The sequence below is a fragment of the Limulus polyphemus genome, unplaced genomic scaffold, assembly GCF_000517525.1.
Source record: "Limulus polyphemus unplaced genomic scaffold, Limulus_polyphemus-2.1.2 Scaffold165, whole genome shotgun sequence".
Lineage (NCBI taxonomy): Eukaryota > Metazoa > Arthropoda > Merostomata > Xiphosura > Limulidae > Limulus > Limulus polyphemus.
Genome location: NW_013665775.1, coordinates 442,460 through 456,665, shown reverse-complemented (window position 1 = coordinate 456,665; position 14,206 = coordinate 442,460). Strand labels below are relative to the sequence as shown.

The 14,206-nt window shown below is 32.5% G+C and overlaps 1 protein-coding gene across 3 annotated transcripts in view; it reads left to right on the top strand.

The window, feature by feature from the left end:
- The window catches only part of LOC106477454 (synaptotagmin-1-like), a 53,519-nt gene that overhangs the window by 21,638 nt on the left and 17,675 nt on the right, over nucleotides 1–14,206 (top strand). For all 3 annotated transcript variants that reach the window (XM_013938024.2, XM_022381461.1, XM_022381460.1), the window contains exons 2-6: nucleotides 4,167–4,419; nucleotides 5,543–5,718; nucleotides 9,326–9,454; nucleotides 11,093–11,260; nucleotides 11,985–12,158. In XM_013938024.2, coding sequence (XP_013793478.1) covers nucleotides 4,179–4,419; nucleotides 5,543–5,718; nucleotides 9,326–9,454; nucleotides 11,093–11,260; nucleotides 11,985–12,158 — 888 coding nt within the window. In that variant the 5' untranslated portion in view covers nucleotides 4,167–4,178. The remainder of the gene's footprint in view (nucleotides 1–4,166; nucleotides 4,420–5,542; nucleotides 5,719–9,325; nucleotides 9,455–11,092; nucleotides 11,261–11,984; nucleotides 12,159–14,206) is intronic.

The window sequence follows — 14,206 nt, the reverse complement described above, 5'->3', positions numbered from 1 at the left end:
CTAAACTAAACTATTTAAAAAAATCTTAAAGTCAGCCCTTATCATTCATGCAGTTATAAAGGCTCCTCTTAAACTCACTTAAATCTACTGCCTTCACAACATCTGAAGGCAACCCATTCTAAAGGCCAATCACCCTGTTAGAAAAATAAAACTTTCTTAGCTGAAGATGACTCCGATCTTGCCAAAATTTATATTTGTGTCCCCTAATACTACTATTCTCACTGTTAAATCAATTCCATATACAATCTTAAACATCTCAATCAGATCCCTCCTAGCTCTTCTTCTTTCAAGAAAAAACAATTTGAGAGATTTCGGCCTCTCATTGTATGACAACCCTTCCATCCCAGGCACCATTCTGGTAACCATTCTCCTAACCTTTTCCAACAATTCAATGTCTTTCATAAGGTAAGGAGTCCAAGACTGAAAACAATATTCCAAATGTGGCCTAACCAGTGACCTGTATAATGAAATTATAACCTCTTGTAAGGCAAGATTTTCCCTTAGTGAAACTATTGACTATCCGATTAAATTCTAAACTTTGTTAAATGACTTTGCAAAGCATCTTTTATCAGACTTTCCAAAACTTTTCCCACAACTGATGTAAGACTAATAGAACTGTAGTTATTGGAATTTTCAGCACCTCCCTTGGAAAGAGGAGTGACATTAGCTAACTTTCAGTCCTTTGGTCCACAATTCAACGAATTAAAAAATAGTAGCAAGTGGCTCACATATCCAATCCTTAATCTCTTTTAAAACCTTTGAGAAAATATTATCTGGTCCAGAAGCCTTATCAATTTTTAAACTTCCCAATTTTTCCCTAACAAACTCAGAATTAATGACCCTAAGGACTCTACAGTTTCTTCAAAACCGAGGAATTATTTAGAACACAGAATACATTCTGTACGATATTAAACTTTTTGTTAGTCAAATCATTGAAGTGGAATAGTCAAGTCATTATTTTAGTTTTCTCATTTAACAGAGGAGCATTTTATTTGTTTTTAAACACTGGAAACATTAGAACGTAAGATTATTGGGATACAGAAGTTAAATTGAATGCTTAGTTTGCTTATGTTTTGCAATAATATACTAAACAACGTCGCTACACCAGCTTCCGTTTAATGACTCGGTTACACCTGCTTCCACCATGTGTGAAATCACGAAACACATGGAAGTTTCGTAATGCGCAACATTTATTTACCGAGGACTCTTTGCTAACTTATATTACGGTTTGTTTGTTATAAGTATTTACCGAGGATTCTTTCTTTCCGTTTTCCTCAATTATACAAAAGATAAAAAGCAGATGTTTCCCCCCACCCCTCCCCCAAAAAAGAAAAAGAAAAGAAAAAAGAAGTAAGATGCTTCTCTGTTTAAAAAACTGCTTAGCCCATAAGAAAATTCGGATATGTGTTTTATTTCAGCAATTAATTAAGTAGTACGTTCGCTTTATAAACTTTACTTCAGCAAAACATAAAATAATATATACCATTTTATATCATTCAAGAATCACTCGGCTCTATGAACTCATGAGGTGAATAATTTTAATGCAAGTTGTCTATTAAAGCAATTTTGGGTTGACATTCTTTCCTTGTTAATGAATGCTAATTAGGGTACAGGAAAGAGGTTTATTAATCATTCAGACTCGAGTTACATTACGTAGTGTGATGGTTAACATTACGTAGTGTGATGGTTAACATTACGTAGTGTGATGGCTAACATTACGTAGTGTGATGGTTAACGTTATATAATGTGATGGCTAAGATAATTTTATTTTCATATATTGAAACTTCTAGCTCTGATTATAATGAATATTATATTATGTGGATTAGTAAATGCATTGTTGCTGTTTACTTAAAATGTATCACAGATAGAGTTTAGAGTGATCTTTACTCTTCATATATATGTATATATATATATACTGTGCTAAACACTTGGAGCTTTCACATATGTGGTGATCCAGCGGACTGATGGAAAGTAGTCAATAAGAAAGGCTGTTAGTACAAGTGTTTGAAAGGATCATTAACAGAATGTGGAACTGTTTTCAAACCAACACCTAGATAAGGTAAGCCATCAACCACAAGTAAACGACCGCTATATTCGATTTTGGCTCGAGAGGGAATCAAATGTTCCAGTAGCAAATGAGTATCATGTTAGTGTACAGATGGCTATAAACAGACTTCAAAAGGTTAGCCTATACGTTATACATTCAGGGAAGTGCAATCTGCCCGTAGCAAGGAACAAACCACTTCCCTTACAATGGTACCAAGAACACTTCACCATCCTACCAGATAATAAGCGTATACTCATTTGAAGAGAATCTGTCATCAGATACAACCCAAGTTGCATATTAAAACTTGACACATACGACGGTGGGGAACTTGTAGTATGAACAGAAATAAGCACTGATGTAGGCATAAACCTCCCCATTCTGAGGAACGGTGTCATACATTATAAGGTTTACGTTCTGGCCTTTTCTGTTGCCACTTTGTTGTGCTATTGACCATTATTTCGTCCTAACAGATCATAGCGTTTGCCCTCCCTCACTGTTAATTGATCAACACATTCATTAAATAATAGGGGGGGGTTGATTCAATGGAAATATCCGAACTTTTACCGGATTTCAATCCCATTGAACGTGAATGAGATGTTCTTAGTAGACTCTTCGCATATTATGATAAATAACCTGGAAACAACTTTAAAGGAGTAATCGAGGATACTTTAGGACTTATTAACGCTCTGATTTGAATCATGCACAACTATAAATCTGAAGTATTCTTTCAGTTTCTATGAGTTGTTAATAATAGTGTTCATCTGCATCATTTATAAAACTATTTTTGGGTTACAGAGACCACAATTTGTAGCTACAAATTCCGTAAAACATTGTTTGTAATTCGAAACACAATCGTGATTTATATCTGTTTTATGCAATACACATTATGTATGCCATTTTCAGTGTTGGATATTAGCTGTAAGAGAGTAATTCGAGAAAGCAAAATTAAAGACTGAAGTTTGGCATTTTAAAAGTGAAACTTTATAATGACATGTGAATTACTTTGAACTAAAAGCTTTCATTATATCCCTGAATATACTTATGATGACAAATTACACAATACATCTTGAAATGATTTCATTATGCTTTCATTATAACCCTAAATATATTTATGATGACAATGGTACACAATATATCTTGAAATGATTTCATTATGCTTTCATTATAGCCCTAAATATACTTATGATGACAATGTTATACAACGTATCTTGAAATGATATTATAACACTTCCACTGCACGATAACAGAGTGCTGGGGGAAACACATTTGTAGAAAGGGGCAATTTTCTAAAAGACTTGCTTGTAGAGGCTTGTACGCTTGCTACTACTTCTAATTAATATCAAGATGTATAAACGTAACTAATGAAGTTCGTGTAATTTTACAATATGAAAGTGAAGTATTGTATGTAATTATTGTCTTTGAAAGTTTTCTACATTTCTTGCTTGTATGTTTTGAAGTATTGTTTTTCAGATCTTTCGTAAGACAAAAATATAGTGACATATTATATTTAATTGTTCTTTACATTATACTAGTTGGATTCACACATCAAAGTGAAAGAGACAGATAAATAATTGCTGGTGATAATAAGGAAATGTATATGGTATTTATCGTAAATGGATAATTGCTGGTGATAATAAGGAAATGCATATGGTATTTATCGTAAATGGGTAATTGCTGGTGGTAATAAGTAAATGTATATGGTATTTATCGTAAATGGATAATTGTTGTTGGTAATAAGGAAATGTATATGGTATTTATCGTAAATGGGTAATTGCTGGTGATAATAAGGAAATGCATATGGTATTTATCGTAAATGGATAATTGCTGGTGGTAATAAGTAAATGCATATGGTATTTATCGTAAATGGATAATTGCTGGTGGTAATAAGGAAATGCATATGGTATTTATCGTAAATGGATAATTGCTGGTGATAATAAGGAAACGCATATGGTATTTATCGTAAATGGATAATTGCTGGTGATAATAAGGAAATGTATATGGTATTTATCGTAAATGGATAATTGCTGGTGATAATAAGGAAATGTATATGGTATTTATCGTAAATGGATAATTGCTGGTGATAAAAAGGAAATTTATATGGTATTTATCGTAACTTTAGAACTCCATTAGGATGGTGCCGCCTAGGACTATAGATGAGCTACTTTTTCGTCTACGAAAAGATTCTCCAGAGAAATCCGGGGCAGAAACTTCAGGCCAATCAGTAACAATGGCTGTTGAGAGTGGAGCTGCTAGTGCTCCACCAGGGGCTGGTGATGCTGTTGGGGCAACAACAGCGGGTTCTGCCTCCGCTGCTGCTCCAGAAGAAAACATTGGTGAAAAGATGCTTCATAAAATAATGGACAAGACCCATCGTAAGTGTATAAGATGTCTCTAACACTGATGAAATGTTCGATATTACCATGGAAATCAAGGTCATCCCAGAGATGGATAAAAAGTCAGTTTACACTGTTTATAGGTTCACAGACCTTATTAACTTCTCATTATGAATGTGTAAATTTTGAAATTAGATGGCCTTGTAGAACCATATTTTCATTGGCATTGATAAAGTATCCGAAACCAAAATGTAAAACCAGAATTGATCCTTTCCGATACTGGTTACCCACCTCTTTAGCAACATGTAAACCTAATTCTCCACTAACATTGATAAAATATCAAATAGCATTATGTAGATCTTGATCTCTAATATTGATCAGTCATTTTTCTAATAAAATATATATGTAGATCTTCCCAAAGATTGACAACTTGCCAATAGCGTATACAGATGATGGTCTTCTCATGTATTGATAAACTCTCTTCGAAATACGTAGATCAAAATACCTATTTGCGGCGTTGTGTTAGACTTCCTATGATACTAATAGAAAGTCTTAAAGTTAGATACTTCCCCACCATTTCGTAAAAGCAAAGAATTAATTTCTACTGTCATTATTTTAAGCATACACTGTTCCCTGGTAAGTTTATGGAGTTCCAAGTCTCTACAGTATACAGAAGTAAAATTCTTTTGAAACTAAAAAAAAATTTTTGTACTGAGGAACTAGATCTGTAATGACACTTATAACATCTGATGTAAGATCATAGTCTTAACCTAGATTCTTCTTAAAATTCTAGGCTAAGACTATGATCTTACATCACATGTTATAAGTGTTACTTCAGAAGAATCTAGGCTAAGACTATCATCTTACATCAGATGTTATTAGTGTTACTTCAGAAGAATCTAGGCTAAGACTATCATCTTACATCACATGTTATTAGTGTTACTTCTGAAGTAACACTTATAACATGTGATGTAAGATCATAGTCTTAGCCTAGATTCTTCTGAAGTAAACTGATAAATTACATTTCAAAATTATAACGTAGTTTTTACCTCTTAGACAATTCTATTATACACGCTTGTAGAATTGACAGCAATCTAGACTTTTTTTGTTACGTTTAGATGAAAAAACTGAGAGATTAATGTTTTATCTTTACTGCTCGCAGTTCCAGCCTACGCCATCATTCTTATCCTGATTGGAACTGCTCTACTTTTGTTGTGTATCTGTTTCTGCTGTCTCAGAAGGTGGTGCAAAAAGCGGAAAAAGGACGGTAAGAAGGGACTAAAGGGCGTAGTGGACTTCAAGAGTGTCCAGCTTCTGGGAAATGCATACAAGGAAAAGGTAATTAAAGAAGTTGTCGAAAGATAAATATTTAGCTAAAGATCAAATTTTTATATGAATAAAAACTATTTCTTGTAGGATTAAACAACACTTAGCATCATTTAAGAATTAAAGTAAAACTAATGTTTAGTTCAAGACAAATGAAAAAAACAACAACATGGATCTTGTGAGGATAAAAGTGGAGATGAACTTACATTCATTTATTTGTTTGTAGTTAAGTACAAAGCTACACAGTGGGCTATTTGTTCTGTACCCACCACGGGTATCGAAACCTGTCCGAAGACTTACCGCTGTGCTACTGGAGGGCTACATCAATTTGTCACTTAGCAAAGATAAAGAAAAAAATAAGCGTCCTCTAAAGAAAGTAGATAAAACCAAGATTGGAACATATATTTTTTATCCAATTTTTTTATTAGAGCAAAGTTACACAACGGGCTATCTTCACTCTGTCCTTCGCATGAAATCGAACTTCAGATTTTAGTGTTGTCAATCCGTAAATTTACAGCTGACTTGCGGGGGGACATGTATTTATATATTTTTATTACCTCAGATTTTAATAGCACCGAAAGATATCTCCAGAAAACTTTATATTTATTACCAAGAGTCTCCAGTTCGCTTCTAAATTCCTTGTAAAGTGACCCATAGCAAAACCCCCTTTGTTATAATGAAGTTCATCATAATATAGACTAATCTGTATAAATATGTGGTTAACTATGAGCATTTATGTTGTTTCTAGTCAAGTATACCATCTCAAGTGAGATTCAAATATATTCATTAATGCTAAACTTGATTTATCTTTTACATCAATTAGAATTAGAATTATTTCTAACTTCTAGTTAAAGCAAGCTACTTACATAGATCGTTCTTATAACGATTAAAGATACTTTGATGGTATATTAAAGGTTTGAACATCTTGAGAGATTTAGGTTAGTTTTAACTCTATATACTAATTAAATAGTTCAAAATAATCATTAATGAATATTATTCAAATGTACATTACATACAAGTATACAATTTTTTTCAGTTTTATAAAGACAAGTAGGGATCGATATATATTCGTAACCTAGCTAGCTCTAGTAATATAGAAAGATTTAATGCTTCATAATGTATTGAAACAAGAAAGTCAATACTACAAAACTGAGTTACATACAATTTTAAACAGTATCCTTAATTTGGCAAATCACTGTAATTATGTTAGTCTGAGTCAAAGTAGAGATAACATTTATTTTTAATTTTAATTAACTCAGTTTTTGTAATTTTGACTTTCTTGTTTCAATTCATTTTGTAGCAATAAAACTTTCTGTATTACTAGAGCTAGCTAGGTAACATACTTATCGATCCATACTTGTATTTATAGAATTAAAAAAAACATTTATACTTGTTTGTTTCCTTTTTATTAACTCTATTTTTGTGCACCAGCAATACCAAACGCGGGACGCGCGTATACCGGATTCGATTTTATTACTCATCTATCAATCTACTCTCAAATCTAATTATATGCCCAAAGTAGCGTTTTATACATATATACTACTACCACTTTCGGTACCAAAAAGGAATCACTGGGAACCCAGTCGGAAGAGTTCTGTGAAAGAATTCGAGCGATAAGTTTCTTCAATTTTTCTGTGCGCTTGTCTGGAAAAGTCACTTACTTACTTAGATAAAAATTCGTTAAAATAGTGAAATTTTGAGTCACTCCATAAACACGTATATAGCAATTTAGGCGGTTTTATAAGTACAACAAGCATTAGTTTTGCTTAGCCAATACTGTGAAATAATTATTGTTAATATTCAGACATATCAAAGGTGGTTTTAAACAAGCGATTTTTATGGCTTCCATTTTCTTTAATGACGATCCCTACTATTAAGTACCACCGTATTTAATGATTTTCGACAATTTAACCAGTACTGTAGATGAAACTAACATTAAATAAAAACAGATTTAAATTACTTACAAAACGTATAGAAATAAATGTTTGTTTCATGACAATAGCTGATTCCCTTGAGACACGTGACACTAGTATACGCGAAACTTTACATAAACGTCGTGAACAACATCTGGTGTTTTTTGTTGTTAAGCATAAAGTTACACAATGGGCTATCTGCACACTGCCCATCGCAAGTATTGAAACCCGATTCTTAGCGTTATAAACCCTCGGACCTACCAGTGAGCCACTGAAGGGGCAACATCTAGTGATCAATGAATGCCCATTAAATTGCTTCGACAGTGTAACTTTAGAGTAGCTTAACATCTGAGATAAATTACCACGACACTTGTTTACTATGCATACAGTCGAGTAACAAGATCGTACAGATAGTATAGCAAAAACAAAACAATAACAACAACAACAAAAACAAACAAACTAATGCTTATGGAAGTAAAATTAACAATTAACAAATCGGACAATAAACATTAAAAATATAAGGCTATAATTAAAAGAACCAAGTTATATGTAATAAAAAAGAAAAATAAGTTGCTAAATATACTATGATCTAAGTCTATCACAACTAACCCTACTTTAACTATCTTCCTACATACATAAGCAATTTACGGAACAGGTAACCGAACTTACTGAATAAAGTAATGGTAAATATGTTAAATATGGGCCTTTTATATTGCATGTATTCATTAATTAAGAGCTTAAACTAACGAGATGCGAAAAGTTCTTCTACCGTATTTTGATTACTAGGGTTAATCTGTTTTGTTCTAAATTCTTGCTACCGATAATGAGATTAAATGATAATTTTTACAGAATTTTATGACCTTTTCAAACTGAACGCATTGAAATCAAAATACAAATTTACGAAGAAATTTCAACACCACAAATATAGCTAGTTTAGAATCATTGGATATCCATCTACATTTCTTGGTATTGGGAGACTTATACATATATCACTAGTAAAATATACAATATGTAATTACAGCCTAGTACTCAAGATTAAACACTGCAATGTAAAAGCTACAACCTTTAGACAATGATATCCTAAAAATATTCTTAATTGAAGAAGCTAGAAATTGTTGATAATAACGTGCTAACTTTCCTAAGGGCGTCCAGACATGAAGGAACTACAATTTTTAGATAATGATGTCCTAACATTCTCAAGGGCGTCCAGACATGAAGGAACTACAATTTTTAGATAATGATATTCTAACATTCTCAAGGGCGTCCAGACATGAAGGGGCTACAACTTTTAGATAATGATGTTCTAACATTCTCAAGGGCGTCCAGACATGAAGGGGCTACGACTTTTAAAAAATGATGTCTTAACGTTTGTTTGTTTTGAAGTTAACACAAAGCTCAACAATGTGCTATCTGTGCTCTGCCCACCACGAGTATCGAAACCCGGTTTCTAGCGTTGTAAGTCCACAGACATACCGCTGTGCCACTGGGGGCTTGTCTTAACGTTCCTAAAAATATCCAGGCATGGAAGAGCAACAACCTTTATGTAAGATATCTCTAGTGCATATAGCGGAAATAGAGAAGTTAGTGAGAATAGGTTAAAATGAAGGAGTTGCAAATTTCAGTTAATGAATTTATCATCTCCCTATAAGTAGAGCTTGTTATGTAGAAAGTATAAACTTTAGATATCATTACACTAATATTCACAGGTACAACCGGATATGGAGGAGCTTCAAGATAATATGGAGATTAACGAAGGAGAAGAAGAAAGCGCTAAGTCTGAGGTCAAACTAGGCCGTCTCCAGTACAAGTTAGACTATGACTTCAATACCAGCAATGTAAGTACTAGTAGGCCGTATAAACGAGATGCACATGGATTACTCACTTAGATATACGTTATATTATGATTATAATAGAGGTATTCTTGTAACATAAGTTTTATTCTGCCACTAAAATGTTTTTTTTACTTGTGGGTTCCTTCGGATGAATTAAACCATTTAGCATATCTACTCTTTTAATCATCATTCTGTGAAAACAAAAGAAATTTACACCTAGCTTTATAACTTTTTTTTATCGTTGTTCGATCTTTGATAAGTTTAAATTACTTGATAATTTGCAAGGACAATTGTACAGAATCTATTAGTTAATGTAAATGTATGAAGTTAAGCCTTCCTTAAACGGTAGCTTAACTTGGGTGACTGAGATTTTGAGATGTAAAGACTCATAGAGTTCGAAATTAGACATTTTATTAAAATTGTAAAAGTAGTCTAGAAACTTCGATGTCTCAAAATTTTAGCAACTAGATTGTCACTCTAAGTGTACCAAATTTCAAGTAATGTAAGTGGTTCAAGATACTGAGTATAAAGATAGTGTACTTTCATGAAAGTCATTGTGTACGAAGAAATCAACAACTTTACTGAAGGAGAGAATTAATGCTCACAACAGTTACAGTGGAAATACAAAATGAAACTAAACCCAAAATCGTCTAGGTTTGGCATCTGTACATGTACTATCGGTGCAGTGTTTTGGCAAGGTTCCAGTTATCGATTTTCTACACAGTGCCGATATCAGCTTACATCAATAAATATCATGTCGTGTAAGTCAAACAACATCGCAGGGAGATGAACTGATTTTAGTGTCATTCTTTTTTCTTTTCTTTTTTTTTCAAATCTGTCTTTGGCAAAGTTCTATACTGTTGTTTTTGATAGGCCATCAGATACAAGGCGTGGCACATGCCTGAAAAGCAGCAATGGTTAGAGCAAAACTTGGATAAAGGGCGTATTATTATTATCTCAGTGTGATGTGTATAAATTATAGGTTCTTATAAAACACGCTGTTAGGTCACTCAATAAGCAATAGTTAAGTAGCAATTCAATATATACAACGTTTTTCTTTCAAATTGTTTGATGCTAAAATTTTTAATAGGGACAAGACTTTGTTCAACAAGGGTGACATTCCGATTGTTTTATGTAGAAGCACGACAAGAACATCATGGATTTAATACTAAATATTACGTATAAAGTGATTTTAGTTTTGATATGGAACCACAAGATTTGCTTCAAACATATAGTATAATGTGATTTTCGTAAGGCGTAATGACTCTGGATTTAGTGTTGAACACCAAGTACAAGGTGATCATTGTTAAGTTTCATATTTGTGTATTTAGTGTTGAACATCAAGCACAAGGTGATCATTGTTAAGTTTCATATTTGGGTATTAAATGTTGAATATCAAGTATAAGGTGATCGTTTTATGGACATAATTTATATAGACTTAATGCTAAGTGTTGAGAATATGGTCACGTTCCTTTAGGTTTAATGCTACAAATGAAATATAAAACAATGTTCACTGTAACCAAAACTGTTCTTATACGTCTGCCTCACAAACTAAAATAAACTGAATGCTTGCGAAATGTAAATAATTGCTTGACTACTAGTTCATTCTTTTTTTTTGTTGTTGTTACTACTGATCTGTAGTTGGCGGTAACAGTAATTCAAGCAGAGGATCTTCCAGGTATGGACATGTCAGGTACATCAGATCCTTATGTGAAGGTTTATCTGTTACCAGACAAAAAGAAAAAATACGAGACCAAAGTTCATCGGAAGACGCTAAACCCAGTGTTTAACGAGACATTCAACTTCAAGGTGTGCTTTAGTATAGATAGAATTGTGAAACAACTGCTAAACGAATATGTTTCTCGTAATCTACAATTTTATTGACGAGTGTGTGTATATATATATACATATAATGCTTCATGTCATTATTACAGTAATTAATGTGTTTTTTTTGTGTATTTCTGTAACTATTTTGCTAGACTTTCGAGACATAAAGTATTTTATTTATATATTTTCTGTTTTATGGAATTGAAGTTTAAAAATTTAATTTCCCAATGAATATATCAGAACTATGTGTGTTTGATAATAATATGTCATAACTATGTGTGTTTGGTATTTCATTCTGAATATTGTCAAGTAAGCTAGGTGAGTTACATATCCTTTAGTTAGTAATTATAGTCTATTTAGTACAGGCGTTCAATATATCCTAAAGCCTCTAATTTCAACGTGTAGTGAGGTACTGAGTTTATTGCTTTTGTAAAACCGTATTAGCTGAGGGCGTGGCAGATAAATTATAGTTTTCGCGTGGTTTGCACCATCTATTGAGCTAATACGTAATTCTAAATTATATTTAAGTAGTTAGGAAGCTACCCATAACATATTTCACGGAAAGCTTCATCGCTGGGTGTATTTAGTCCAAAGCTCTTTTTCACGTGTATTTCATTTTAAGATTACTTCTAGAAAGTATATGGAAATTTGTCAACAATAAAATTGCTTATCCACTTATATGAAAATAAAACGGTTGTCTTCTTAGCTTCCGTACTCTGAAATAACCTCAAAGACTCTGGTGTTTGCCATCTTTGACTTTGACCGTTTCTCGAAGCATGACCAAATAGGTGAAGTGAAACTACCCCTTAACACATTAGATTTGGCTCAGACCATTGAAGAGTGGAGAGATCTTACTAGCGTTGAGGGGGAACAGGGACAGGTGGGTAATTCTTTCGTAACTCTAATACACCGTTTTTCGTGTTTGAACTGTAAGAATGTTACCACACAAAAGGGCTTGTCTGCTACAATGAAGAAAAAAAAATATATATGAACTATTACTGGTAAATCTAAAAACGAATATTTAATTTCATTCTGTTCCTCATTTTAACAGGCATTATTTATCTTAGCTGTAATTTTAAAAGGTAAAATTTATGAGTTCTTTAACTGTTTGTTGTTTGAGTGAGATTAGGTTTGGTAATTTTCTTATCATGTGGCTATGTTTGCTTAAGAAAGTTTGTGAAACGTAAAGATAATTTCATAAATATATTTTTGTATTCTTTATATATAACAGAAAATAATCATGATAGTTTCTTTGCAGTTCTATAGGTATTAGAAATAATATTAAGATAAACAGAGTGAAATAGTCATTGAAGTCAAACACTCCTTATATTTACATCCGAAAGAAATAGTTAGTAAAATAGCAGACAAGTAAATAAAATGGCAAGTCAAACCTTTTACTCTAAGACGACTTAAAGTAGTTACTTTCGTTTTTTAATTTGTAGTTTTTTGTTATCTGTTTAAAATTAATAACAGAGAAATACTATGCCAGTAATTTCTTGATCATTCTGAACAGTATGTTACTTCTTCAATGGTAATTGAAAATATAAAGGATATTTTTTTTTTGGTTTTTGATCCTTTACTAATCACAAATAACCTAAAATACTTCAAGTGCTTGGAAGATATTGTAATATACAGTCATAATTAACGTCATCCTCTCTCCGCTGAAATTCACGTTTTGACAAAGAAAAAAAAAGAGTTTCACAAATAAATGATTATCATGTGTCACGTCTAAATATTTAATGCATTAAAAATACTAGGTTTGAAACATCGTCGTGGTCATAGGTGTAAAGAATATTGTTGCAGTGTCGGATAATAAAATGCTTAATTATAATATATATATACAAAACAATGTGTTTTCGATCATTACAATAGTTTCTTTTACATCGGAAATTATTAATAATATCTATTGTGTAGTTTCTTTTCTAGAGGATTAGAAATGCTACTATTAGAGACCTTGTAGACACTATAAATCCATTAGTTTCTCTAGGTCCCATAAGTAGATTTACTTGCTTAGAATGATTGATTTTAGAACACACAGGTAGAGTAGTGAAGGTTAATACCCTTCACAGTACTATTCTCCTCAATAATTTTGTCTCATTAATTCTCAACTATTTTTACACCTAGCTTAGGCTATTATATTCTGCACTCTGCACTTGAAGCATGGCTATAGAGATTAGAGCTTTGCTTCTCTGATTTTGATTTTCTAATTTTAGTTCTTTTTCTCTATTTTCTAAATTATTTCAAATTGCATGCATTTCTTGTATATTTAAAGTTTTATGATTGGCTGAAACACGTTCGGCAAAGGATATGCTGCTGAAACACTGTGTTCACTTTATAAAAACACAATTGATTCTTCAAGTTTTTGTTTTCACTTTTTTATACAATTTTGCTTTTGAAACTCACTTCTCGCCATCTTGGCTGCGGTTGACAACACCCTCTATCCACTTGGATACTGCCTAACACCCCTTGACGCCTCGGAATTAATCTCATTGTAAGTATAAAAGTCAGTATGGCATATTTTGTTTTATTGCATTGCTTGATTTTATTTAATTAAAACTTGATTTTCTTAATATGCCAATCAGGGCTAAGCTTTTGTTTTTGAATGTTAAATTTAAGTATGTTAATTGTTTCTTAAGGTACGTTAAATTTCGTCTAACGTGGTACTTGAATTGTCTACAGAGCGATTATACAGGACATGTCTCTGTTCAACGCGTCACATATCACAAATGGTATGAGCTAGAAATGTAAAATTGCACAGATGTACTAAGAATATCATGTGGATGTAAATCCTACAGTTGTCACATATTACTAGTATGAAATATCTAATAAATCACAGCAACTGTTCAAAATATGCTCCTCCAGCATTGCATTCGTATGACAGCTGCGACGCAGATCTCATCTAGTATGCTGGCCAATTCCCGGATAATT